At 39.5% G+C, this 27,760-nt stretch overlaps 1 protein-coding gene across 1 annotated transcript in view; it reads left to right on the top strand.

The window, feature by feature from the left end:
- Window positions 1-956: 956 nt before the first annotated feature.
- Window positions 957-27,760, top strand: part of RXFP2 (relaxin family peptide receptor 2) — a gene marked incomplete at its 3' end in the record, with an annotated part of 61,528 nt that continues 34,724 nt past the window's right edge. Inside the window, exons 1-5 of the mRNA XM_082675831.1 lie at window positions 957-1,034; window positions 17,134-17,280; window positions 19,617-19,694; window positions 23,154-23,259; window positions 24,065-24,136. Coding sequence (XP_082531957.1) covers window positions 992-1,034; window positions 17,134-17,280; window positions 19,617-19,694; window positions 23,154-23,259; window positions 24,065-24,136 — 446 coding nt within the window. The 5' untranslated portion in view covers window positions 957-991. The remainder of the gene's footprint in view (window positions 1,035-17,133; window positions 17,281-19,616; window positions 19,695-23,153; window positions 23,260-24,064; window positions 24,137-27,760) is intronic.

Genomic DNA, 27,760 nt, shown 5'->3' with positions numbered 1-27,760 from the left:
CAGGATGTAAGAACTGAATTATAATTAATATTTTCTAATAGGTATGCAACATGGGATTGAAAGCAAGAATAAAATTATCCATTTTAAAAAAAGAATATGATTATAGAGGAAGTAAATGAAGTTTAAAATATTGTGTGAGGGCTTCCCTGGTGGCGCAGTGGTTGAGAGTCCACCTGCCGATGCAGGGGACACGGGTTCGTGCCCCGGTCCGGGAAGATCCCACATGCCGCTGAGCAGCTGGGCCCGTGAGCCATGGCCGCTGAGCCTGTGCGTCCGGAGCCTGTGCTCCGCAACGGGAGAGGCCACAACAGTGAGAGGCTTGCGTACCACAAAAAAAAAAAAAATTGTGTGAATGTCTTACAATAAGTAACTATTAAACACAGGGCCGTATATTTTAGTTATTACTTTCTGTATGTCATTTGAAAGCATTTAAGTGCATTTGAATGGAAGTAGGAGTTCTTCACGTATTTGCCAGTGAGTAGTTTTTTTGTCGCTTTTTTATTGCATGAAAAATACGCTTGCAAAAAGTTTCGTCACCTTTTCAGTGTAAATCTATATCCCTTTCTATTTGAGAATTTCTGTATATGTTTGGATTTAAATTAAGAGCAAATTGTACTACATGCTCTAAGGGGAACATATTTTTAGAGTGATTTTAAAAAATGTTTCTTATCTAATAATACCAGAGTCTTATATATGTCTCTCTGTGCATACTATAATAAATTAATGACCCAGAATACAACTGTAGATTTAAAATAAAATGAAACCAAAAAAGAAAGAATGAAAAAGATAGGCTGCATAGTGACAAAGACCGTCTCCTCTCGTGCCAGTAAAGTTCTAGCTGTTGAGCATGCTCAGACACAGGGGAGGCACTGAAGTTACTATATCAGAACTCCTTCTGAGGTTAAGGAGCATACATCTAACAACTCAATTGCTGTGAACTCGTTGTTATTTTTCTGGTATTAAGCGTCTCTTCAGCCGCAGATTGATTGCAATGTTCCTTCTACTTCATTTCATCATTCTGATGGATGTCAAAGGTAAGGCTACTGCTTTCTTGCTTGAATGAGTGCAATTCCAAAAGAACAGAATACTTCTACTTGGTTCTATCATATTTTTAATACACTCATTGCAGTGTTTGATAAACAGACATCCAGTTTGCATTGTCATTATCACTAGTTGCCTATAGTCCTATCCTAGCAATTTCTAGATGCAACAAATTTTTCATGGAAACTTGCCTTTAAATGTTGTTAAAATTGTAATAAGATAGCTTTAAAAAACAATGTTGAAGAAATCAGTTATAATGGAGAAATTTTTTTTAGTATTTGAAAAAATGTATGACAATTAATAACTTAAAATTTTGCCTTATGAAATTTCAACCTGTTGAAATCTGTTCATAAATTTTATATAATTGTTAGTTGCTATGTTTCGTTGTTAACATAGTTAAACTGGGACCTGCAAAGCCGAAGGCAAATCTAAAAATCAGTATCTCTCCCTAAGAGCAAACCTATGTAAAATAAAATAATTAAAAATGGACAAAAGTTACCTATTCAGATAATTCTATTTTCTGTTTTTTATTTTTAAACTTTTCATTTTAGCCAAAATGCTCATTTTCAAGTTGGCAGTATTTTTATTGTAAAGCTGAAAAAATAAAATAAAATTTAATCTTCCCCTGGTTTTAAAGAAAAATATAGACTTGTTTTGTTATGAGCATGTCCACTTGTAAATAATCTATTCATCATACCCAAGGCATGTTGGGTTTATTATTATTATTTTAAAATGTATTTAAGTTCATAGTCTTGCTTAAAGACTTTTGATAAACCTCTGACACTAAAGTTAGAATTCAAAATTATTTTTCTTTTCTGAGAAATTCGTTTTAGGTTTTTAAAATGTTTAATTTTATTAAATGAAGTCAACTGAATATTTTAAATATTGAAATAAAATGCAGTATTTATGAGCAGTGATTTAAGAACTTCTAACAGATAAAAGATTTTTTAATATTTAAATTTGTTTGAATTTGAAATACTAAAACTTTGTTGCAAATTATTTTAAAATATTTTAATACATGTAACATGATTTTTGTCTTATATTTTAATCTTTCTTACATGAAAACTTAAGTGTTATCTAAGGAGAAACAATCTATGAACTCATTTTGCAGGTAATACAGTTGTAGAAAGCAGTCTACTCTTGATACAAGGTCTTCTTCCCTCAGAAGTTAATGCGCTATGCACATTTATAATATTCATTTCTTTATGATTTTTAAGGATAGACAGTTACAAAATAGGTTCTTGGATTCAACACATTTCATAGAGGTTATCTATGCCCTTAAAAAATTCTTTAATGTACAAGACTGTAACTATAGTTAACCAGTTTTAACTACTTTTGCTTATGGTAATGCATCTAATTGATTTGCCTTAGAAAAACAAAATCTTTATGAGAAGAAAAATATCTATTACTAAAATAATGTTTCAAGATTTACCACAAAGTAATGGTGTTCTTTAAAAAAAAGAAGAAAAGAGGGTTTCCCTGGTGGCGCCGTGGTTGAGAGTCTGCCCGCCGATGCAGGGGACACGGGTTCCTGCCTCGGTCTGGGAAGATCCCACATGCCGCGGAGCGGCTGGGCCCGTGAGCCATGGCTGAGCCATGGCCGCTGAGCCTGCGTGTCCGGAGCCTGTGCGCCGCAACGGGAGAGGCCACAAGAGTGAGAGACCTGCGTACGGCAAAAAAATAAAATAAAAAAAAAAAAAGAAGGAAAGAAATTTTAAACATGATTTTTTTTATTTCTAAGTAAATGTCATATTTAAAATCCATAGTATCAATCTGATATTTGATTGTAATTCCCTGGAAATTTTTACTTTCTAATTTTATATTATTTTCAATTGATAATTTATATTTAAAATCATTTATTTTCAAAGTTAGATATGTTAACCAATGCTTTGGTATCTTATTCCTACTTATAAAAATAATAATTTGCTATATATATTAACAAAATTTTTTTCTTTTTCACAATAAAATTAGAGTTAAATTAGTTAAAGCAGTTAAAATTATACAGTTAAAGCAGTAAGGCTCTTTATCGTAAACAAAGAAAAGTCATTTAGAATTATGTAAGAGTAAAAATTGCTTTTTAAATTTAAATGAATATTTGTGATAGATTCTTAGACCAGATCTAAACAAAGGGAAAAGTTAACAATTATATGATTGTCTTTTCTCTTCTGGCCATGATCACCCTTGCATGCCTAATGAATAAATGTTACAACCATCTTAAGCTACAGACATTAATTGATAAGTAAAGATAACATGTCTTATTATCACTTTTTTCATGTATTTTATCATCCATTTATTCACTGGGTATCCTTGTTAACCAGCTTCAAACTCCCTCCAAAAAAAAGTTTTTTATGGACTAATTATGAACAGTATTGCAGACCAAAAAACATGGGCTTATATGGGAAACTGAAAGCATGAAGTATTGAGAATGCTACTGGATAACTACCAGTTGCTACTTATTCAAATAATTTGCTAACCTTGAAAAAGGTAGTCATCAAAAGCAGGGCTGGAGCAGCATTTGGACGTGAACAGTATTTGACTGCCCCCTAATGGACTAGTTCAAATCTCGTCTTGGTCCTTTCTCAGTAATGTCCGTTCGACTTGGATGCTGTGACTTAAGAAAACGTTTTTGAACTAAATTTTAATTTCACACAATTATATCCATGCTGCCGATAGCTGTGAAAATCAATTATATTGCAGGACAGTCATACTGAGAGGCCAAAGCAGCACCACTAATGAAAAAGAAACTCACCTGCTTCAGGGCTGAATGGAGCCTGCTGTGAGGGCAGAGGAAAAATATCAGAAACCCAGAAGTTAAGGCCATTTGAGATAAGTTATCTCTAAAGGCACTAACTAAATACATCTCACAACAGATGTTTATTCATTTGTTCATCTTACTGTGAATGAATGTGACCAGATGCAATAAAAGATTTTTAAGGACTCTCACTTGAAGTGACAAAATTGGCTGTCACCTGAATTTTAAAGACGAAAATGGGGATGTTGCTTCAAATAAGCTGACGTTGAAAAATGGCACATTCGTCCTAAGAAGTTGTGGCTTGAATAAAATTCAATCAACTAAGAATAGTTTTTGTGTACATAGTTATATGATGATAAGTGCACAGACTTTTTAGGAGTATATGTATGTTTGAGAACCAAAACAGCTTGGTTTCCTCGTTTGGTAAAAATGTCACTTACCATTCATCTGGCAAAATGAATGTGCTTGGTTTATATAAGAAATCATAGTGGAGGGCGTCCCTGGTGGCGCAGTGGTTGAGAGTCCGCCTGCCAGTGCGGAGGACACGGGTGCGAGCCCTGTTCGGGGAAGAGCCCACATGCCACGGAGCAACTAAGCCCGTGCGGCACAAGTCCTGAGCCTACGCTCTAGAGCCCGTGTGCCACAAGTACTGAGCCCACGCACCACAACTAATGAAGCCTGTGCCCCTAGAGCCCATGCTCCGCAACAGGAGAAGCCACTGCAATAAGAAGCCCGTGCACTGCAACGAGGGGTGGCCCCTCCTCGCCACAACTAGAAAAAGCACATGCACAGCAATGAAGATCCAACGCAGCCAAAAATTAATTAATTAATTAAAAAGAAATCATAGTGGAATTAGAGGAAACATTTTTAAGTGCTTTGTTCACATGCATCAATTCTTCATCCCTATAATTCTAGATGTTGTGTGTGTATAGAAAAAAACTAAGGTTGCAATAAATATTGTTCTCATCAGTGGTATATCACTTTTTTTTTGCCCAGGGAAGTTCTGTGTTAATAGAATATGTTTGATAAGGGGAAGATAATGTTATCTCCCAGTTCCCCAGGTATGAATTCTTTCTTTTTTGGAGGCCTGGACGTTTTCATGAAGTTGGAGGGGTTTTTCTCCTGCACATGTCTCCCTATGAGTGGTCTCAGAATTGCCTCAACAGAGTCCACTGGAGTGTTCAGTTCTGAGCCATAGTTTATGAGTATCTCAGGGATTTTACCTTGTGGGTGATCCAGTTCCAAATCTCATGCTCAGTTTGCAGAGGTACCACCACTGCTTTCCCTACTGGCCATGGGCAAGGGGCAATATTCAAATCACAACCTCAGGTGGTCAGCAGAGGCATTTCATCCCCCATGCATTGTTAGGGGCTCTGTCCCAGCAGGTAGCTTCACGTGGGTCCCAGCCTCTGCTGGTCAGGCTGCATTCAGCCACTTTCTCAAACAGGCATGGGAGCCAGATCTAACTGCTCATCCAATCTAGGCTCCTGTCAACCAAGTGGGCTTAGCTCCTCTCACAACAGCAGCTTTTTCTCTGTTCACGTTCTGTGGAGATTCTCTCTTCAATAAACTGAATATTCCAGTGAAAAAACATAGTAACAGTCTTCTCTATCTTTGGAAAAGTAAATGTTGTGGGAAGCATATTTAGGATTTGCTCACAATAGATCATCTTTGACCCAAAGCTCAGAAAAGAAGGTAGTTTTTAATTCTTCAGATTTTGCTTAATCAGAGACTGGACGTGAAAGGGCATACACACCAGAGATTTGAAATCATGAAGGGGTTAGGATAGGAGAGGCAGCAGAGTGGCAAGGATGCTAGATTTAGGGGTGAGCCAACCTGTGTTCAAGTCACAGCCCTGATCCTCTGAAGCCTTTGACCTTCAGCATACCAGAGAACCTCTCAGCCATAGCCAAACATAGGTGCAATTACTGAATTGCTAAGAATCACTTGTGATGATGGTAAAGGAATAGATTCTAGGACTCTAGCCCCCCCATAGATCTGACAAGTCTGGGGTGCGGTGTGGGACTCTGTACATTTAAGAAGCATTCTAGGTGGTCTGATGAATCTGCCCCATAGGTCACACCTCTGGAAACACTGTTAATTGCACTTAGCACATCAAAATATGAGTAGGCTTTTTTTTCTGTAAGGGATGCTAATTCCTTGTTATACTCTTTGTGCATACCAGGATTGTTAATTGGATTCACTTGGATTATTTGACATGTTAATACTACCTGAGAAGTCTTATTTTCTCACTTTTGGGGGTTATAAGGACAAATTAAGTATTCAGCAAGGGAATAGCTGATCTAATGATCAATATACTGACTAAGTAGACAGTAAAATTCAAAAAAGTATAATTAATACACAAGTTTAGGTATAAAGTAGTCTTGTTGCTAATTAACACTCCCTCCTTAAGAAATAAGAAATTAGTAAACCAACGACACAGTGGTTTTGCTGAGTACACAAGAAATTAAAGATGTTACAAACAGATGGAGAGATATAGCATGTTCTTGGATTGGAAGAATCAACATTGTGAAAATGACTACTACCCAAAGCAATCTACAGATTCAATGCAATCCCTATCAAACTACCACTGGCATTTTTCACAGAACTAGAACAAAAAATTTCACAATTTGTATGGAAACACAAAAGACCCTGAATAGCCAAAGCAATCTTGAGAAAGAAAAACAGAGCTGGAGGAATCAGACTCCCAGACTTCAGACTATATTACAAAGCTACCATAATCAAGACAGTATGGTACTGGCACAAAAACAGAAATATAAATCAATGGAACAGGATAGAAAGCCCAGAGATAAACCCACGCACATATGGTCACCTTGTTTTTGACAAAGGAGGCAAGAATATACAATGGAGAAAAGACAGCCTCTTCAGTAAGTGGTGCTGGGAAAACTGGACAGCTACATGTAAAAGAATGAAATTAGAACAGTACCTAACACCATACACAAAAATAAACTCAAAATGGATTAAAGACCTAAATGTAAGGCCAGACACTATAAAACTCTTAGAGGAAAACATAGGTAGAACCCTCTATGACATAAATCACAACAAGATCCTTTCTGACCCACCTCCTAGAGGAATGGAAGTAAAAACAAAAATAGACAAATGGGACCTAATGAAACTTCAAAGCTTTTGCACAGCAAAAGAAAACAAATGACAAAAATACAGCCCTCAGAATGGGAGAAAATATTTGCAAATGAAGCAACTGACAAAGGATTAATCTCCAAAATTTACAAGCAGCTCATGCAGCTCAATATCAAAAAAACAAACAACCCAATCCCAAAATGGGCAGAAGACCTAAATAGACATTCCTCCAAAGAAGATATACAGATTGCCAACAAACACATGAAAGGATGCTCAACATCACTAATCATTAGAGAAATGCAAATCTAAACTACAATGAGGTATCACCTCACACCAGTCAGAATGGCTGTCATCAAAAAGTCTAGAAACAGTGTTGGAGAGGGTGTGGAGAAAAGGGAACCCTCTTGCACTGTTGGTGGGAATGTAATTTGATACAGCCACTATGGAGAACAGGATGGAGGTTCCTTACAAAACTAAAACTAGAACTACCATACGACCCAGCAATCCCACTACTGGGTATATATGCTGAGAAGACCATAATTCAAAAAGAGTCATGTACCACAATGTTCATTGCAGCTCTATTTACAATAGCCAGGACACGGAAGCAACCTAAGTGTCCATCGACAGATGAATGGATAAAGAAGATGTGGCACATATATACAGTGGAATATTACTCAGCCATAAAAAGAAATGAAATTGAGTCATTTGTAGTGAGGTGGATGGACCTAGAGTCTGTCATATAGAGTGAAGTAAGTCAGAAAGAGAAAAACAAATACCGTATGCTAACACATACATATGGAATCTTAAAAAAAAAAAAAAGGTTCTGATGAACCTAGGGGCAGGACAGGAATAAAGACGCAGATGTAGAGAATGGACTTGAGGACACAGGGAGTGGGAAGGGTATACTGGGACGAAGTGAGAGAGTGGCATGGACATATATACATTACCAAATGTAAAATAGATAGCTAGTGGGAAGCAGCCACATAGCACAGGGAGATCAGCTCGGTGCTTTGTGTCCACGTAGAGGAGTGAGGTAGGGAGGGTGGGAGGGAGACTCAAGAGGGAGGAGATATGGGGATATATGTATATGTATAGCTGATTCACTTTGTCATAAAGCAGAAACTAACACACCATTGTAAAGCAATTATACTCCAATAAAGATGTTAAAAAAAAAAAGAAGTAAAGGAGAACTGCTCACTGGCTATGCTTGGTCTGAAATCACTTTGAATGACTTTTCATTTTCAATATTATATAGTATACCATTGATAAATATACCACAATTTTTATCCACCTTATTTTTTTCAAGGACGTTTGTATTGTTTCCAGTTTGGGGCTCTTATAAGTAATGTTTCTGTGAATATTGCTGTCTGTCTGAGTCTCTTGGTGTACATGTGCATGCATTTCTTTTTTTTTTGCGGTACACGGGCCTCTCACTGTTGTGGCCTCTCCCATTGCGGAGCACAGGCTCCGGACGCGCAGGCTCAGCGGCCATGGCTCACGGGCCCAGCTGCTCCGCGGCATGTGGGATCCTCCCAGACCCGGGCATGAACCCGTGTCCCCTACATCGGCAGGCGGACTCTCAACCACTGTGCCACCAGGGAAGCCCAGCCTCTACATATTCTTAATGGTGACTTTGTTTTATTTTTATTTTTGGGTTAACAGAAGTTCTGAATTTTAATATAGTCTAATTTAGCTATCTTTTATGATTAATGCTTTCATATTTTGTTTATTTCCCTTAAAATCCTACCCTAAAGTGATGTTTTTTCTCCTATATTATCTTCCAGAAACTCTATTGTTTCACCTTTAATCTTTAGATCCGTAATCTACTTAGAGGTGACTAACTCCCACTACTGCTCTGCAGTGCCACTTGGTCCTAAAGCAAATGTCCGTGTGTATCTGTATTTTTCTGAACTTTCTGAATTATTGTATCATTATCATAAGTCCTGATATACAGGTAAACAGTTCTCTCACCTTGTGTTCCTTCCTGTCCTTTATCGTCACCATATGCCTTGGAGAAACAGCTTATCCGTTTCTACGCACACGTACATACATATACACGTACACTCCTGGATTCTCATTGGAATTGCTGTGAACCCATAGATCAATTTGAGAAAAGAATTAACTCCATTTATTTAGGTCTTTTTCTTTTTAATGTCAGCTTTTCAATTATATATATATAAGGCTGTTTTTTTAAAAAAATATTTATTTATTTTTATTTATTTATTTCCTTTATTTTTTTGGCCGTGTCGGGTCTTAGTTGCGGCCCATGGGATCTTCGTTGTGGTGCTTGGGCTTCTCTCTAGTTGTGGCATGCAGATGTTCTCTCTAGTCGTGGCACGTGGACTCCAGGGCACATAGGCTCTGTAGTTTGCGGCACACAGCTGTCTCATTGAGGCACGCGAGCTCAGTAGTTGTGGCACGCGGGCTTAGTTGCCCCGGTGGCATGTGGAATCTTAGTTCCCCGACCAGGGATCGAACCCGCATCCCCTGCATTGGAAGGCGGATTCTTTACCATTGGACCCCCAGGGAATTCCCCAGTTTGAGAGAATTAACTCCATTTATTTAGGTCTTTAATGTCTATCAGTAATTTTATATACTTTACATAAATGTCTTGCAGGCTTTTGTTCGATGTATTCCTAAATATGACACAGTTGATGCTATAGTAAAAGTATTTTTTAAACATTTCACTTTCTAATTGTAGATGATATATAGAAATTAAATTGATTTTACAGAAACTTTGATAAACTCTCTAGCACTAATAATTTATTATTTTGGATTTTTTATGTTCACACTCATATCATTCATGAATAATGACAGTTTTATTTCTTGCAACTTGTATATGATTGATTTGCTTGCCTTGCCTACATTTGCTAAGTCCTCCACGACAGCCTTGAAAAGATGTAGTAATGATGGACATCCATGCCCTGATCCCAACCTCAAACTAAATGTCTTCAGAAAGTTACCATTAAGTATATTATATGCTATGGGGTTTTATTATAGAATATTTAAATATTTTATATAGAATATTCTAAAAATAGAATGTTTTCTGTTTTTAGTTTGCATAGTTATTTTAAAGTCAGGATCAGATCGTTTCCTCTCTGGAGCTTCTGTTGTAAGCAAAGTTAAAGACAAGTGACAAACTGGGAGAAAATATTTGTGAGTTACAGAACAGAGGGCTAACTGCCCTGAAGAATTCTGGTCAACATTGCCAGATTTGGTTTTCTCACACATAGTTCCAGACACTGTGTTCCAGGCCACTGCTGTCAGGAATGAAAGTTTCACCAGTCCGTGAGCAAAAATAAGTTCGTTTTTTTGTAAAGCTAAAAACTTGTATTCCTTTCAAAGGATTGTCTTTTTTTCTGTGCATATATTCTCTCAAATTTTTAGCAATAAAATACCGTTTTTCTTATAATCATTATTATAATGGTGGTAATTTAGGTTTTTTTAATGTTCTTGTTTGACAAACTAAAATACTAGAAACTCTTCGCAGGTCCCTCTAAATTCTCTAATTGATTTGATTCTGACCCAATGCATATCAGTGACATTCAGGATATTGACAAAGAAAAAAAGAGCCAATGCATTAAGGAGATGGGTGGGAATAGAGACAGGGCCATTAGAGAGTGTGGAGAAGAAGGAAGTAAACCAGGGCAGTGAGACATCACAAAGCCAAGGGAGAAAAGGTTTCATCCGGGTGAGTGTGGTTGGCCGTGTCAAATGCTGCAGAGAACTATGTAAAATGAAGACTATAAAATATGTCTGGTGTTAGTAACAAAGAGGACATTAGTGATTCCAGTGGGAAGGATTTCAGTGGAGCAGCACTGAATGCTGTGAACTGAAGAAAGGGTGGTGAGGAAGTGGAAACAGTGGCTAGTATGATCTTTCTGAGAAATTTAACTTTGAAGAGAGAAGGGTGTCTCAGTTCCAGTGTGACTAGAATAGGATTTGGGTTGGTTAGTTGCTTGGTTAGTTGCTTGCTTGCTTGACTGGTTAGTTGGTTGATTGATTTGTTTGTTTTGAAGATGGGAGATGATTGAATAAGATTAGTGTGAACAGAAAAACCAGTGGAAAGACAGGAATATTGGAAATACAGGAGAGAAAGGAGATAATGGAGAGAGATTCTGAGAAGAGGAGATGAAGTGGAATATAGAACACAGATGCGAGGCTTTCCCATGGGCAGGAAGGGAGCCCATCAACCTTTGTGCATCATAAAAGAAGCGTCCAGGGCCTCAGCCTTGTACTGTGTGGCTTCTACACAGCTCAACACTAGCAGCTGTGTGAACAGTGCCCCGTACTTGTGCGAGGTACATCCTGCCCAGTCATATGCAGCAGCCTAGGATACAGGTAATGTGTAAGTTGATTTGACTAGAATTTGAGAGAATTACCACCAAGAAGAACAGCCAGTGAAAGTCCCTAGAGACAGCAGTCAACCACTCAGAGAGGAACTGGAAGAGAGAGCCATGAAGGGAAAAAGCTATCATCTTCTCTCCTCTGCACTTTTCCCTTGCCCAGTTTCTATCAGGTGTCACCCTGTCTCTTTCATAATCACCCTTTCCATGTTCTTCTTCCCTTCATCCACCACAGTGTTCATTCTGAGTTCATTGTACACAGGCAGATTTTAGGAAGAAGCCAGTCTCTCAAACTCACGCAGAACAAGATAGGAATTTAAATACTAAAAGACAAGATATGAACCTAAAAGAATGCATCCCTTAAAATGAAGCTTAAGCAGTTTACTGGTCAGTAGAAGAGATGTTTTGGGAAGAGAAATCTTTCTTGTGCCTGCGTATACCTTAGACCCCACCAAGAACCATGGTGTTCAGTTTGTGACCCACACATAAAAGCACCCAGCCAAGGGGGATATAGGATGGAAGTCCATCCCTGGTGAGGATGATGTTGGCAATTTGAAATTCTGGTTTTCTCCTATTTAAATCAACACATATTGAACCTATACTCTGTCCCACATAGTTAAGCATCATTTCCCCAAATCTGTCCAAACATTGGGCAATAGTCTGAAGAGGGAGATGGGGCGATGGTTTCTGCAGAAACTCTGTGCGTAGGATCCTGAAGGACATTCACCAGTCAAAGAAGAACACTACAGAAAATAGGGACTTAGAAAAACTCAGTTAAGGTAGGAATCCTTGAAATGGGAAGAAGTTGGGGTAAATGTGTGCATGCAACTGGATCTGAATTCTACACATACTGACTGATATGGCCACACAATATTGTCAGAGCTGGGAGGACTGAACAGTCGCATAAAGGGACAAGATTTCTAACTTCAAAAAACAACCACCAAGAGGGTAATTTCTCTCCACTCACCTTAACATAACCACTTTTTAAGGCAGACTTTACTAGTTTCCTTCAAACAAATAATGAATTGGGTGCCCTAGAAAGGTGAGGTTTTAGTGGTGCTCAGACTCTTCCCAGAAGGAGGGGGGCGTCCAGTAGGTGGACTCAGCGAATGAACTGGTTCACCTTTGCTTCACTGAGTAGCGCTGCTGCTCCTCTTGGAAATCCTGCCACCTGAGCTCCAGGTGAGAATGGACATTGTCTGCCTTGTTGAGGTAGCACGTAGTACGCACTCAGCTAAAATTTCCTAGATGTTAAATGAATGTTTCTTCCTGTGCTACAGTAACTGGCTCTTTAGAGTAAATGGCAGAGGCTCCCCTGCATCCGAACTGGATTAAACTCCACTAGGAGCAGTGCACGCTGGGAAATGGCCTCACTGGCCAGGTTCCTCTGGGCTCCCTGTGGGTGGTGGGACCTTCATCCCTGGCAGGGCTATGGAGAGAGTCTCAGCCAGAAAACCAGGCTGAGATGATAATGACTTTCTTCAGCTTCATACAGGACAAGCACTGGCAGAGAATCAGAGAAAGCAGAGAGGGTCTTGATCACCTCCGTCGATTCTCAAACTGAGCACCTGTAAGATCATTCTCACCGGTAGTTTCCCAACAAGGAAGGGGTTTGTGGGCAGCAAAGTATGTCCTTAGGCAGCAGTCAGTTGGTTTCCAAAAGCTATCAAGGAGTCATTTTAGAATCCCTTTGCACAGATATGTCCAGAACATTGACCAGAAGAGAGACGAGAAAGACCATTATGGAGAAATGTTCTTTCATATGTTCAAACCTCCTCTCAGCTGTGTGTTTGACACAGGTCCCATAGAAACTGCTGCAGAAACTACTGACACAGCTTGTATGTAGGCATCCTCCGTTTTTATAATCCCCGAGTTTCAGTAAAACTATCTCCACTTCCACAGATGGCAGGAGGAATAGACAGCATAATATGCTGTCTACAGATGGGTATTGATTCTTTTTCAGTATGCGCCAAATACAGCAAGGATTCTTTTTTTTTTTGCGGTACACGGGCCTCTCACTGTTGTGGCCTCTCCCATTGCGGAGCACAGGCTCCGGACGCGCAGGCCCAGCGGCCATGGCTCACGGGCCCAGCCGCTCCGCGGCATGTGGGATCTTCCCGGACCGGGGCACGAACCCGTGTCCCCCGCATCGGCAGGCGGACTCCCAACCATTGTGCCACCAGGGAAGCCCAGCGGGGATTCTTAATCATTTTCTAAATTGTATAATAACCGAACGATAAATACCTTGAAGACTAAAAAAATACTTTCTCATCAAAATAAAAATATTACCCTGCACCTATGGGAATTCTACATTTTTAAAGGGGCTATTCCTTCAACTCTTCTTTTATTCCTAAATCACCCATTAATTCATTTGTTCATTAAAAAAATTTTATTGAGCACCAAGTAAGTATGAGGCACTAGGTTAGGATTTAGGATACAGAAGGCAAGGGGTAGGTAGGGAATAGATTCTATTTATTTATTTTCCTTCCACACAAAATTTATACCTTGAGTCGTTTTCAGGCATGTTCCATTCTGGGGTGAAAATGTAGAATTTTGAGAAATACAGTTGGTAGGTGCCGTTTGTACATGGTCAGTCTTTCTCCTCCCCTTTCTTCACCCATACTTGCTAGGTGAAGCCCATTTTTTCCCCAGGGAAAAGGAAATAATCTTGATCCTTCTTGTCTGTGACACTTGACTGTTTGTCTCCCTCGGAATGAGTCTGCATCTGTGAGGATGCACATTCAGTTGAGTCCAACCCTCAGAGAACTCAAGGATATCTTCATGATAAAACCCTATAACGGAAGACGATATTCCACCTTCAAAATATCTTACACAGCCTCAGTTTTCTGTTTCAAAATTGTCTTTAATCAAATGCTTAATCACCTCTTCTAGATCGATAAAAAATATTATTAGGAAGTTGTAAGGACTTTTTTGTTGCTTAATCATTTACAAACCCCCTTCAGCTTTCAAAAGAGATTTGAGGCTGCTTAAAATAGAAAGCATATATGTCACATGGCTTTTAAAATAGAATAACATGAAGAAGTTGGAGAAACTTTACTATAGTCCTATTATTTCTTTCATAGAAGTCATATAAAAAGATCGTGCAATTCTAAGGCACAGCAACCTTCCATTAAAGTCCTCATTTTCACTTGGCATTGAAATTGCCTGTATGCCAACATTAACCAAGGGTCTACCGGGGGCCAAGCACTCTTCAGCACTTCACAAGCACTAACTTGTCTGGTTCCTGGGATATTATCACTACCCCTATTTTAAATATGAGAAAACTAAAGTTTAAAGAGGTTAAGCAGCTTGCTCGGAGTCACACAGCTTGGGAGTGGCAGAGAGAGTTATAATCTGGGTCTGATGGTCTCCAGAGGACTTCATTACTAAAGAATATTTTAAGATAGTGGGTCCCATGCCATTAGTGGCCCGTGAGATCAACCTAGTGAGTTGTGATGCCTTTTCAACTGAATAAGATAGAATAGCAATGATCAGAGTTCATCCACTGTAGTAAAAGGTAAGTAATATTTCAAGAAATTTTGCTTTCTGTGTGTGTGTATGTGTGTGTGAGTTTGTCTGCCAGACTGTGATGTGATACCAAACATTTCTAACTGCGAGTTACTATTTTAAACAATTCTAAAGCTGCTACACTAAGAAATATTGACCCTCATTCATGTTCCAAACACAGGAGGACATCTAGTTTTTATAAATCTGCCCTCTGTAGAAATCGTTATAAGAAAGAAGTTAAGAGATTTTAAAATCTATGACTCAGCATCCCTCTCCCTGTGTGAATAGGCTTAACAAGCCAAACCCCAGAGCCACACAGCAGAGAGTTTTCCTAAAATAGTCAGACCTGACTGGTCTTATGCCCAGTTGCTCATACTAAATCATTCATCGACCACTGCAGCAGAAGCAGAGAAAATGGTTCTTGCTTTTGTAAAAACAAATCCAGTGGGTAGAAAAGAATCTGAGGGCCACACTCGCCACTCAGGGCAGGCCTAGTGGATGCAGCAGCAGCAGCTCCCATGGGAGGATGGACACTGCTTCATCCGCCTGTGCCCAGGAAGGGGCCAGATGCTGCTCTTTTATGTGTTTGCTGGGTCTTGAGGGTCACCACGACTAAAGGACTAAAGCTCAAAAAATCAAATAATCTACTCATCCTCTCTAACAATATCACTAAAAGCTTGACAATGCACCGTAACTCAGACATAGCTTCAGTGCCTGTAGCAAACCCCTGCCCTCTTACAAACGGCATGATTCGTCAAACAAGGAAGGCCAGCAGCCTTCACCGACTTTAGGAGAGCCTGGTGATCCGTCTCGTGGGAGAACACCTCCGTGCAAGGCAGCATTTGCTTGGAGCGCCCAGACCTCGCCAGGGTGTTTTCCCAAGAACCAGAGTAGAAGTGCCTTCATATTCTCAGCCTTCATTCCTCATCTTTACGTGGAGATGATAATACCAGCAACACAGAGTTGCCGTTGGGATTAAGTGAAATAATTAAGAAACGCCCGGCACACAGTAGAAGATGCTCCACGAAGCTTGGTTCTCTAGTTCTCTGCAGTATCAAAAAGCCCCGTGCCCCCAGCCCAAGAAAATTCCTGGACATGACGCCAACCTTCAGTGGTGCGGTTAGGAAAACTTTGCCAACAGCCCTTGTTCCCTTCAATTAGTCATGATGAGTATACTACTACACTACTCTCTGCCTGAGTCTGCATTCTCCTTAAATCTGTTTCTGTGAAGTTTCATCTTGCGCTCCTCCCCCCGCCACTCACATTTTATACCCTTGACTCATTTATTTTGCAGCTGGGAGTTTGTACCTCTTAATCTCCCTCGCCTATTTCTGTCCAACCCATACTCCCTTAAAAAAAAAAATAATAACATGACTTGCAAATTTTTACTAAAGTATTTACAAAAAAACCACATCTCTTTATTTTCTGGAAAGTACTCTTTCAAAATTAAAAGTGTCTCTTGCATCTAAAATTCTGGAATTTCTTTGGTCATCCTATCCACAGTTATAGTAACTTTGTAAATGTTAATTATATTTCCTTCCTGTGCTTTCTCATTCAACCCAGCAGTTGTTCAACTCTCATTCATTTTCTCGTACATTCCCAGCACAAGAAGACTATTTTTAATTCACCCTCATAGAAGACTTATGCTCCTTGAAGTGCAGGTTCCTGATTACCCCTAGCAAGACGGTTAAAAATGGGCCTCGGGGGTCAGAGGGTTGATCAAATCTACCTGTGTGATTTTGCATTCCACTTCCCTAACCCTGAAATAGGAAGGATACTATCACCCACACATAGACTTGTTGAAGGAATAACTGAGATTAACCACTGTGCAAACTACCTGGCACACAATAAGCCCAATGAGTGTTAGATGTTATTACTCAGTATTATCTCTCCTTGTTCCAATGCGGTTCTGGATTTCACTGTCATGCACACTTAAACTCTCCTTTTGCATGTGTATTTTCATTATGTCACCTCAAATCTTCCTTATAAAGGATTAATAAGTAAATAAATCCACCTATTTGGTCCTGTTAGCTCATAGTTTTACCTTTTGGTTTCCAGGAGTGGAAACCAAAATTAAACAGGTCTTTAATTTCATACAAAAGTAGGACAATGGCTTTGGTTTTGTTTACCATTGCCTTCCTGAAGCAAATTCAAAATGAGCCTTGATTCCACTCTTGGTATAGCTGGTGTTTGGTATGATTGTGATTATTTTAAATGTTAAAATTATAACATTATATTTTTTTCAGAGAAACTGTACACTAAGAATAACACCAGACAAACTCAACTCATAGCATTTTGTGAAAATTAAATGGAATAACACAAAAAGAGTTTGGCCATGTTAACAAGCTCTTCTCATTACGTAAGACTTTTGTCCCCTCTTTTTCATAGATTTTGCACTGACCGAAGGAAGTACAATCACTGCTTTGTGCCCAAAAGGGTACTTTCCCTGTGGGAACCTGACCCAGTGCTTACCCCGTGCTTTCCACTGTGACGGCGTGGACGACTGCGGGAACGGAGCTGACGAGGAGAACTGTGGTGAGTCCTGGGCTCAACTCCATACGGACGCCACCCCTTGTGAACCGCCCAAAACTGTGGGTGGATCAGATGCTAATGGTGATGAAAAAGGGGAAAAGGGGATTTGGTACTCTATAGGGAATCCTATTGTGACACAACTAATTGCTTCCCAATGGATTTGTGATAATTACCAGAATTTTCATATATTGAAGTTGCTTAAGTCAGAAGTGTACGTATTACAAAAAGTTGTATTTGATGAAAAAATAAAATTATTTAAAGTTCTCCTTGGATACCCATATGTTAATTTTAAATGGCTTACTATGACCACTTCCCTATGGCTTGGTAATTTGATTCAGCTTCAGGAATATCCTTAAAGGGCACATGGGCCTGCCTAGAGAATTAAGTTATTCAGTAGACCTATATCCAGTGCCCCTTGTGAGCTCTCCAAGTCACCAGGGCTCAGCAGACTCAAGGGAGCCTCAAAAGCCTGCCCTCATGCAGTTCACAGGGACCGTGTGAAGAAGCAGGACAGTAACCTTGTACGTAAACAAATTAAATAATTTCAGAGAGCGATAAGTGCCATGAAGTATACAGAACAGGATAACGGGATAGAAAGTGAGTTGGGGGAAAGGCTACTTTAAAGATATAGCCAGAAAAACCCTCTCTGAGATGATGACATTTGAATTGAGAATGAAATGAAAAGAAGAAAGAAACCATGAAATATTCTGGCGAAGTTCCAGGCAAAGGAGACAGCAAATGCAAAGGCCCTGAGGCTGAATGAAACAAGACAATGTGTTTGTGGGAAGGAAAAGCCCGATTGGCTTGGGCGGAGTGAACAGGGATAAAGAAGAGGTAACAGGGATCAGATCACGAAAGGTCTTATAGGCCATTTTAGGTCTGTATATCAGGACTGTACATGTCATCTAATCTAACCCGTGTATTTTTCTCTCGAAGAAACTGAAGCCAAGAGAGGTTGACATGTCTAGTTAGTCACAGAGTATACGCTAGAACCCAGGTCTCCTGAATCTGAATGAATCCTGTGTGATTTATACCACACAGAACTGCCACGCCTTGGCACTGCCCAGCTAGCAGTCAGAGGCGACGGCAAAGTCCAGGAATGCCAGTGTGCAATGCCAGTAGAATCTGCTCTCCTGCCCCAGCACCGCTGCCTTCACCACCTGTGAATCACTCCTACTCAGCCTGTAGGGTGCAGTTTAGGTGTCCCCTCCTGCCCTGAGAAGCTTGGCTTTCCCAGCCATGCCTCCCCACCCTGAAGCGCCACCCCAGGTCTAGGACAAGCACCCTTTCTCTCTGGGTATACCCGGACGACTGTACTAAGGACTGCCTTGTCTTCACACTGTACTTCTCTCACTAGACATAAACCCCTTGAGGAGAGTTCTCATTTGTTTTGGTGTCACCAGATCCTAGAACAGTAGAGTACGATCAGTGCTCGTGGTGGGGCAGCTCTCTCTGGACGCCAACGGCAAGTCACTCAAATTCTTGGCCTTTCCTCTTTAGTGGAAATCTTAGACCGTGCATGTTAGCTGCCTCATGAGGGTGTTAGGAACGCAAATTAAATAATTCATGTAAAGACATCAAATAGAATAATTTTAAAAACCACTGAGGTTATCAGCAAGAAATAAACTAAAATTTTCAGAGATCAAAGGGACCTGCAGGCAGTTATTTAAATTTACTTTTCTATTTGTATGAACTTCAGTATCATACATCATACTGTGTTTTATCACTTTAAGAGCTTATGCCAAAGTAGTGATGCTTCAAAAATCAAGCCTTCTTTTTTAAAAGAATACAATTTTATTGCAGAAAACAGAAAACTTGGCAAATAAGCAGATTATATGATCTGACAAGTTGAGAAAATGTTTTTCTCATTAGGACTAGACAGACTTTATTAAAAGGAACTTGGTTTTTTCCTTATTAAAAAGGTCAGGTGCCATAAACTTTGTCAGAACTCATTACATATGTCAAGTATGTATCTGCATACACGTATGCATATGACAAAATAAAATTCAGATTATATTTTCTTCTGAGGACCTCAAAATTAAGATCAAACATTTAAAATGTCAGCATTAGAAACAGGTGATATTTTTCAAGATGGATACACGTATGGAAAATAATCATCTATTTTCATTATATATTTTATGATACACACATTTAAATTATTTGTAATTGCAGAAAAAGACTCCAGACGTTTGCCTACCTTTCCCTCCCTTGTTATCTTTCTATTACTTAAACAAATTTTTAAAATTGATTTCATGATCAAATTTTTATACTTTTGTTTTGTAATTTGATATTTTACTTCTAGAATAACTGACGCATGTTCATCGCCGTGTGTTTCACAGGAGACACTAGTGGATGGGCGACTCTGTTTGGCACAGTCCATGGAGATGCTAATAATGTGGCATTAACACAGGAGTGCTGTAAGTGGTATTGGTTTGAAGACTCAACCTCAGCTTTGCGAGCAACATTATTTATGGGGCGTGGATTTATATGGGTAGTGTGATAAATTCCCTTTAGAATTTCAATTTCAGTTCAGTGTATTTCAGTGGTCTGTTATCTGCAATTGGGACTGAAAAGATAGAAAGAAGAAAACAACATGCTCCATTCATGCTCATTCTGTGTATTAGCCTGAGTACAAGAATACATAGGTACTGAATACTTGTGACAAATAATAAAGATCTTACTCCCTTTGCTTACTTTCTTTAATAAAGATATTAAGCACCAACTACTTTCCAGGACCTATGTTAGGCACTGAGAGTGCAAGGATGACTAAGGTCCTCAAATACCTCACACTGTTGCAGGAAAGACAGACCCTTATAGAAGCAGGAATGGTACAATATTTGTGCGAAACTGAAGGAAGGATGTTTGCACAAGGGAATGTGGAAGCCCTTTGGGAGAAATGATGGCTGTGCCAGGGATGGGGAGAAATCCACAGACAAGGTGACATTGAGATGGGCTTGGAAGTCCTTGGATGGAGGGAAGGGGAAGAGGTGACAGGATGAGCAGGGTAGTACGATCTGCACAACAGTGGGGTCAGTCAGAGCCTGCTTCACATTCATTCTAGTACATGCGCTGGAAGGGTGGAGCCAGGCCACACAGGGTTTGGGGTGCACTCTTTGGAGTTCAGCCTCTATCCCAGAGATAGAATTATATCTCTCTCTATACACAGATTATACTATATGTTAATGTATTATTATATTACATATAATATGTATATACATAGATATAATTATGTAGGTATATGTACAATTACAAGCATACATTAGTATGTATACATGATATATGTATATGAAGTCCATATATTAAATACCACACTATAGTATATTATGCACTTTATAATACCTGGTTATAATTACCACTTATTATGTACTTTATTATACACAAGTATATCGTACATAAAATTAGAAATTGAAAAGAGTAAACTAAAAAGCTTAAAAATAAATATAACTGAAAACTCTAACATTTTCTTCCGGAACCGCAATGGGTCATCTTGCACACATGCCATTGTGGAGATCACTGCTGTATACAGGGTGTAACCGCCGAAGTTGTGAGCTTATTTCCATTTAGTGCAGAGGAAGAGGAAGTGATAAGAAGTGTATGTGAAGATGATTCTTCTACCAGACTTTTAAAGAATGGCTTAGAACAGTGTTCTCGCCCTGAGACAGTCCTGCCCCTGGAGAACGTTTGGCAATGTCTGGAGACATTCTGGGTTGTCACAGCTGGAGAGGGGTGGGTGACTGCTGGCATCTAGCGGATGCAGGCCAGAGGTGCTGCTGAACCTTCTACAGTGCACAGGACAGCTCCTCACGACAGAGAATGATCCTGATCTGACCCCAGTGTCAACTTTGCCGAGGTTGAGGAGAAAGCCTGGTGAAAGAGACACTGAACATTATGTTTCTTGCAATGCTCCAGACTAATACTAAGAACCTGAGCCCAGAAAATACCTCTGGGAAGAGTGAGGTAGAGAGAGCTTCAAGAGGCACTTCAGAAGAAGAATCCAGAGGTTGGGGTTTGACTGACCTACAGGTGAGGGAGTTACACTCACATTTCTGGTTTAGTCAACTGGCTCAGCTTGGAGTACGCGAAATTCTCTTATTGGTAAATAAGAGCTTCCAGTGCTAGGCTTTCAATCTAATAATGTAACCGCTATTTTCAGTGTCAATTAAACATTGAAGCAAACGATCAGGAGTTATCTTTAGGAAGCTGAGATGATTAGCATAAGCCTGCGAACTCCACAGAATATTTTCTAAACACTTACACACTAGAATGCATCTTCTGGATTAGGGAGGCGCTCAATAAAAGTGTGTTGGATTTACTAAAATTTGGTGAAATTGATTTTAAAGATAAAGTTTGAATAAAAGTGATCTAAAAGAAGCAGAGCAATTAGAACTTATAATCAGATTTAAATAAATAATAAATGTAAACATTTGAAAAGAACTCTCACTTCTTTTAGCTCCTTCAAGAAAAATACCCACAGGATCAGAGGCAACATCAAATGCTCCATTAATATCATCCCCCAACTCTCCCTCTCTCTCTCTCTCTCTCTCTCTCTCTCTCTCTCTCTCTCTCACTCTCACACACTCTCTCACACACACACACACACACACACACACACACACACACGAGTCATTGTTCTGTGGACCAACTTGGCCTGGTTTCTCCATAGATTTCTCATATGCCATTATTTTAACAATTAACATAATAACTACATAATATATAAATAAAAGAATTATGTGATAGTGTTTATATATTATTAATATATTATGATAAATCTTACTGATTATGGTAATATGCCATTGCATTAATAATTACGTGAGTTCCTTCAAGGTAAATCCTAAAGTGTTTTTCTTCCTTCTGAATGCTTCAGATAGATGGATCTTTGGTCCTTTTCTGCTTTACAGTTTCTCTACAACTTTTACCTACCACGTTAACTTCATAGTAATGAAAAGCTAAGAGCCAGAATGATAGGGTGTCTGGGTTGGCTGATTTCACTAAGGCACAGTGATGGCCACTGCCCAGCCTGCATCTCACTCTTGTCGCAGCTGTAAGAGAAGTTTGAAAGGGGGAAAATAATTGAGTTTGATTTTAACCAACAAGCATTTACTGAGCAACCTCTTTGTGCCATTCAATTAAATGGAATTGACTCAGTTACACCCATTAAAGATTTACTCAATCATACTCATGTTTTTCATTGAGAAGAACTTAATCTTGTTCACCATATGCTTTTATGCTATTTAAACATCCCTGTGGTTTCTTTCTAATCCCTTGTTAAATGCCTCTGAAATGACCACTGGAAGCTAGAACTGAGATGAATACCACATGAGTCTATATTTGTTTTTGGTTTTGTTTTTCATACTTTATTTATTTATTTATTTTTGGCTGCATTGGGTCTTCACTGCTGTGCGCAGGCTTTCTCTAGTTGTGGCGAGCAGGGGCTACTCTTCTGCAGTGCACGGGCTTCTCATTGCGGTGGCTTCTCTTGTTGCGGAGCACGGGCTCTAGGCACGCGGGCTTCAGTAGGTGCAGCACGCAGGCTCACTAGTTGTGGCTTCTGGGCTCACGCGCAGGCTCAGTAGTTGTGGTGCACGGGCTTAGTTGCTCTGCAGCATGTGGGATCTTCCCAGACCAGGGCTCGAACCTGTGTCCCCTGCATTGGCAGGCGGATTCTTAACCACTGCGCCACCAGGGAAGTCCCAAGTCTATATTTGACTAGGAGAAAATTCTTGTTTGCTTTTATTATGGACCAGAATAAGTTCATTTAACAAGATGTGAATGTTATACATTCAATGGAAAAAGAACAATGCCAGTTACTAGAAATAAAGTCATAATTAAAGAGGGGTTTTTTTTCCTATTGAATCGTTACTCTTTTTGCCCCCTAGTTTTAAATCAGTACCCACAACGCTGTGACTGCAAAGGAACTGAGTTGGAATGTATAAATGCTGGCTTGAAGTCTGTGCCAACAGTTTCCAGCAATGTGACATTACTGTGAGTAAAATTCAAATCTTGATATTTGCTCTTGAAGTCACATGAAAACCGTGTAGTCTAATCTAACCTCTGTTTGTTCTGTTTTATGCTACTTATATATTAGCAAAATCATAGAAAGTCCCTTTAAAACCACCAGCCATCAGAGAACTCTGCACACTCTTCTCCAGGGAAAAAATGTTTTAAACATTGTATGTGTTTAAAACAGGGTATCGTTTAGCTCACAAACGTCTGTGGCCTGGAGTTATTTTCAATTTCCACTTCATGTATTATTACTAATATGCCAGTACTATACAAGTAAAAATAAAAATTTGAAAAAAAAGAAAGGTACTCACTGATTCTATCTCATTTTAAATAGTGGTAATTTGTCCAGGACTTTAAGGTATAAAAGATCCACGAAGTTAGCTGTGACGTAATTGTGCAGGTTTTTCTGAACTCTGCATAGAAGTTTTGAGAGCCTCAGGAATTTGCCTGCGGACATATCATAATTTGGGCATGCATAAGTTGGTTAGGATTTTTGTTGTGTTTTGTTAAATTATCTAGAGAAGAAAAAGTTAAATCACCATAGATGTTCCAATCTGTTATATTGCACTAACTGGCTAACCTTGTCAGATATTTGCAAACTGTTTTCATTTTGCTTTATGGACTTTCCCTTCTCACGTGAAGGTTCTTATGTATTATGGGCATTTTCAAACGTGTGTGATGTAGTAATGGAGCATCATCAAGTATTCTCAAGCATGCAGCTTCTAGGGAAGAGTTTGGTTGGTCATAAAATCCATAATAACGTTTTCTTTCCATGTTATTTTAGGTCTCTTAAGAAAAACAGTATTCACAGTCTTTCAGATAAAGTTTTCATCAAATACACAGAACTTAAAAAGATGTAAGTAGCTATTAATAGTGTTTTTATGGGAAAATCTATGGGATGTTTTGTTTAAGATGTTTTTAATCTAAGAGTAAAATGAAGTATAAGGTTGATTACCTTTATCATTAAAGTTATTTTTCTAAATGTAATTAAGATTAGACAATAAAGCATTGGAAAGTATGCTTTCTTTCCATTTCATGATTTAAAATAACAACTGGTTTTACTTAAACCTTCTGTAGAGAGTTAAACTGGATTGAGCATCTCAGTAAGAAAATACATAGTTCCACGGTTTTACTCCAGATCATTTGGAAAATGACATTGCCGATTCAGAGGCACTAGATGCACTTTTTAACCTGGAAGAGTGTTAGCATAGACTAGAACCATCGTTTAAAACATACAATGATAGGATATGGACTGTCTCCCAGGACAAAAAGAGCAAAAACTCGATCTTGGTGAAATCGGTGATATTAGCATATCTGAGGAAAGAAAATAGCAAATAGGACAAGGTCAGCCATGAGAAACAAAGTGTCAGGATGCTTCCAGCATCATCAAAAAAAGAAAACCAGGATCTGAGAGATACAATCCCTAGAGATAGTCTCTGTTGGGGGCAGGGACGGATTGTGCATCTCCACCATAACTCCCATGAACTTTACTGTGACACTGTTCATATCAAGATGGAGAATCTCTTTGCTTTGATTCCCTGCTCATCAATCAACCTTATGATGACTAATTAACTTCCTAAATTATTCATACTAAAGTATCTGGGAGGTTACCTTGGATGGGGAATAATAACATTCTTAGTTATTAGTGGAATGGAATACATCCTATTTAAATAAAGCAATTAGGGAATTCCCTGGCAGTCCACTGGTTAGGGTTTCACACTTCCACTGCAGGGGGCATGGGTTCGATCCCTGGTCGGGGAACTGAAATCCCACATGCTGCACGGCGTGGCCAATAAATAAATAGATAGGTAGATAGATAGATAGATAAATAAATAAAGCAATTAAATATTCAACCTCTTGAGAGTTTGTTTACTCCGTGTCAGTCCCTCTGAGCCTGAGTCACTCTGGGATAATGGAGAGGTCAACTTTCTGCGCTTGCCAAGGTGATCATTAGACTAGATTAGAAAATTAGCAAGACAATGTTGTAAGGCCCCTAAGTAGTACCATCATCTTACAATTTTGCCCTTTAACATTCAGAATAGAAGGGAAAGTTTCTAGAAATGTGATATATATTAAAATCCAGGATAAAAAATAATCTGATCCTTTGCTGATACTGGACAAACACATTTGGTTTGAAATGCCATCAACAGTTCTGTGCTGCTCATGAGTTTAGGTACAGACTCCCTGATACAAGAAAGGAAGTCCCTGAAGGAAGTCCATTAGCGAGGAAGAATCTTGTGTGAACATAGAGAATCATGCCTGTGTTTGATTGTAGCCTCCGTGATTCAGTGAGCTCCTTCTTCTCCATCCTGGAGAATGTGGTCCTGTTGTTATTGTCCCCTGGAGTAGCTATGCATTGGCTCTGGGGTTCCAGATTCCTCTAGAGAAGAAATCTTAACTATACTGCTTCTGGTCTTACTGGAAATGCTTAGAATCACAGCCTGTTCATTTCTACAAATCAGTATTGTCCTTGCACTCCCTGAATAATGCTGAAGGGAAGAAAACTAAAATAGCCTAGCAGAAAGGAAGGAAAAATATTCATGTTTTAGAGTAGCTGTTTAAAACTATTATCTAGAGTCATAGAAGTCTTATGAATTCCTAGTTAAGTCTTCTCATTATTTACAAGGTAACTAAAGTCTGCAACAGTTAAATGACTTACCTAAGATCTACAACTAACTAGTAGAAGAGCTAGAATTTACAGCCCATATCTTCTGATGCCCAGTGCAGTGTTTATTCTACAATAACCAGAAACCTAGAGATGGAAAGAAATTGCTCTAGCATCTAACTGAATCTTCTACCAACACATACTCTTCTTTCCCACGTAGGACTCCCTTCTATATCTTTTGCCCCCGAATTTGGGGGAAGCTGACTTCTGGGGAGGCAGAGGTATCACTAGAAGGTTAAGCAAGGAGATTTAAAATTAGACTTCACAGGCCAAGTCCTTCCCTGGACCACTGATTCATAGCTTTGTTGTGTGTCAATACTTCTCTCTCGGTATCTGGTAGCCCACTGAAGGGAAGAACGTGGAAGCGCTAGTGATAATACAGGCCCCAATTTTCCCTAGTGAAAAAAGGCAGAGATTTTTTTCCCACCAGATTGCCCAGATCAGCTGGCAGTTTCTCCAGTTAAATGTTGAATTTCTCCTAAGCCTGAGAAAACTTAGGTACCACAGCATAACCTGAGTATCACTCAGCAGGGGTTCTCTTAATGCAAGCTGTTATTTGATGCTTTCGAGGCAATTTGATTCTCCCAGAGACTCAGAGAGAAAAAAATTATAAGACTCTTATCAATAAACATTCACCAAGTGTCTCTTAATGCAAGGCACATCAAGGGGGATTAAACGCAATTTCTTACATCCATCTATCACTTTTTAAAGTTGACAAAGACTTCCAGCATTTGGAATTCTCATTTGGACTTTGACCCTCAAGGTCTGTGAGGTAGGGCAGACAGCGTCAGGTTCCTTTCAGGAATGAGGAAACTATCCTTGGAGGAGAAAGGTTGTTTGAACAAAGTCAGCCAGCTGACAAGTATTAGAACTTGGCTTCAAAGCCAGACCTCTGACTGTAGTCCTCTGGAAGTCCACCCACATGGGCCAATCTCAGAATATTGTTACCATTGATGAAAGTGTCCAGAAAACAAACTTTGGTTTCAAAATAACCGAAGTTCTTTATAAACATTCTTCAAATATCCTAAAGCAGTTCATAAGCCCAGCAACTCTTCTTTAAATCTCCTTCCCCTCCCCCATCCCCTTTTCATACCACTCAGCTCCTCCCATCACTCTCCGGAACCCGCAGAAAAATCTCCCCAGAGTCAGGCAAGCCCTTGTCCTGTCCTGTCCCTTTTCTTCCTGATCCCGCATTACAACAGTCCAAACAACCAACGTAGCAAAACACAAACCGTCCGCAGGAAGAGGTGTCAGGGGAAGGAGGAAACGAGATGGACAACCCCAGAACTCTTGGTAGAGACAGCAGGAGGGTAAAAGCTGGCCAAGCCCACATGTTCGTTCATTCTTTCAACAAATATTTATTGATACCTATGAGGTGTCAAGGGTATAGCGGTAAACAACACATATGAAAAGCCCTCTCCTCAAGGAGCTCAACTTCCAATGGAGAAAGATAAAAACGCGTAGTGTGTTAGATAGCGATTATGGGGGAAAAAATAAACCAGGAGGGAATTAGGAGGTGCTGAGGGAAAGGAATTTCAAACGATATGCAAATAAACTGTCCTGTCACATAACGCTACTACTGCCCAAAACATCTGCAAAGCTCCCCGTGATTCTGAGGTTTACCCCAGGAGATCAGAACACACCCAATAAGTCTTCTATGTAACTCCTCTGATATTCAAAGACGGCCATTATCACCATGCACCCCACCCCAGGTTTCTCCCCATGCAGCCTCGAATCCTTACCTTCTTCCCCAAAGGGCCTGGTTTCAAATCTGTTTGTCACTCTGTATATGGTCACCTACATATTCCTTACGTG

The sequence above is a fragment of the Grampus griseus genome (assembly GCF_964374135.1).
Source record: "Grampus griseus genome assembly, chromosome: 18".
NCBI classification, from domain to species: domain Eukaryota; kingdom Metazoa; phylum Chordata; class Mammalia; order Artiodactyla; family Delphinidae; genus Grampus; species Grampus griseus.
The sequence above is the reverse complement of the archived record's forward strand: the minus strand, read 5'-3'. Positions and strand labels throughout refer to the sequence as shown.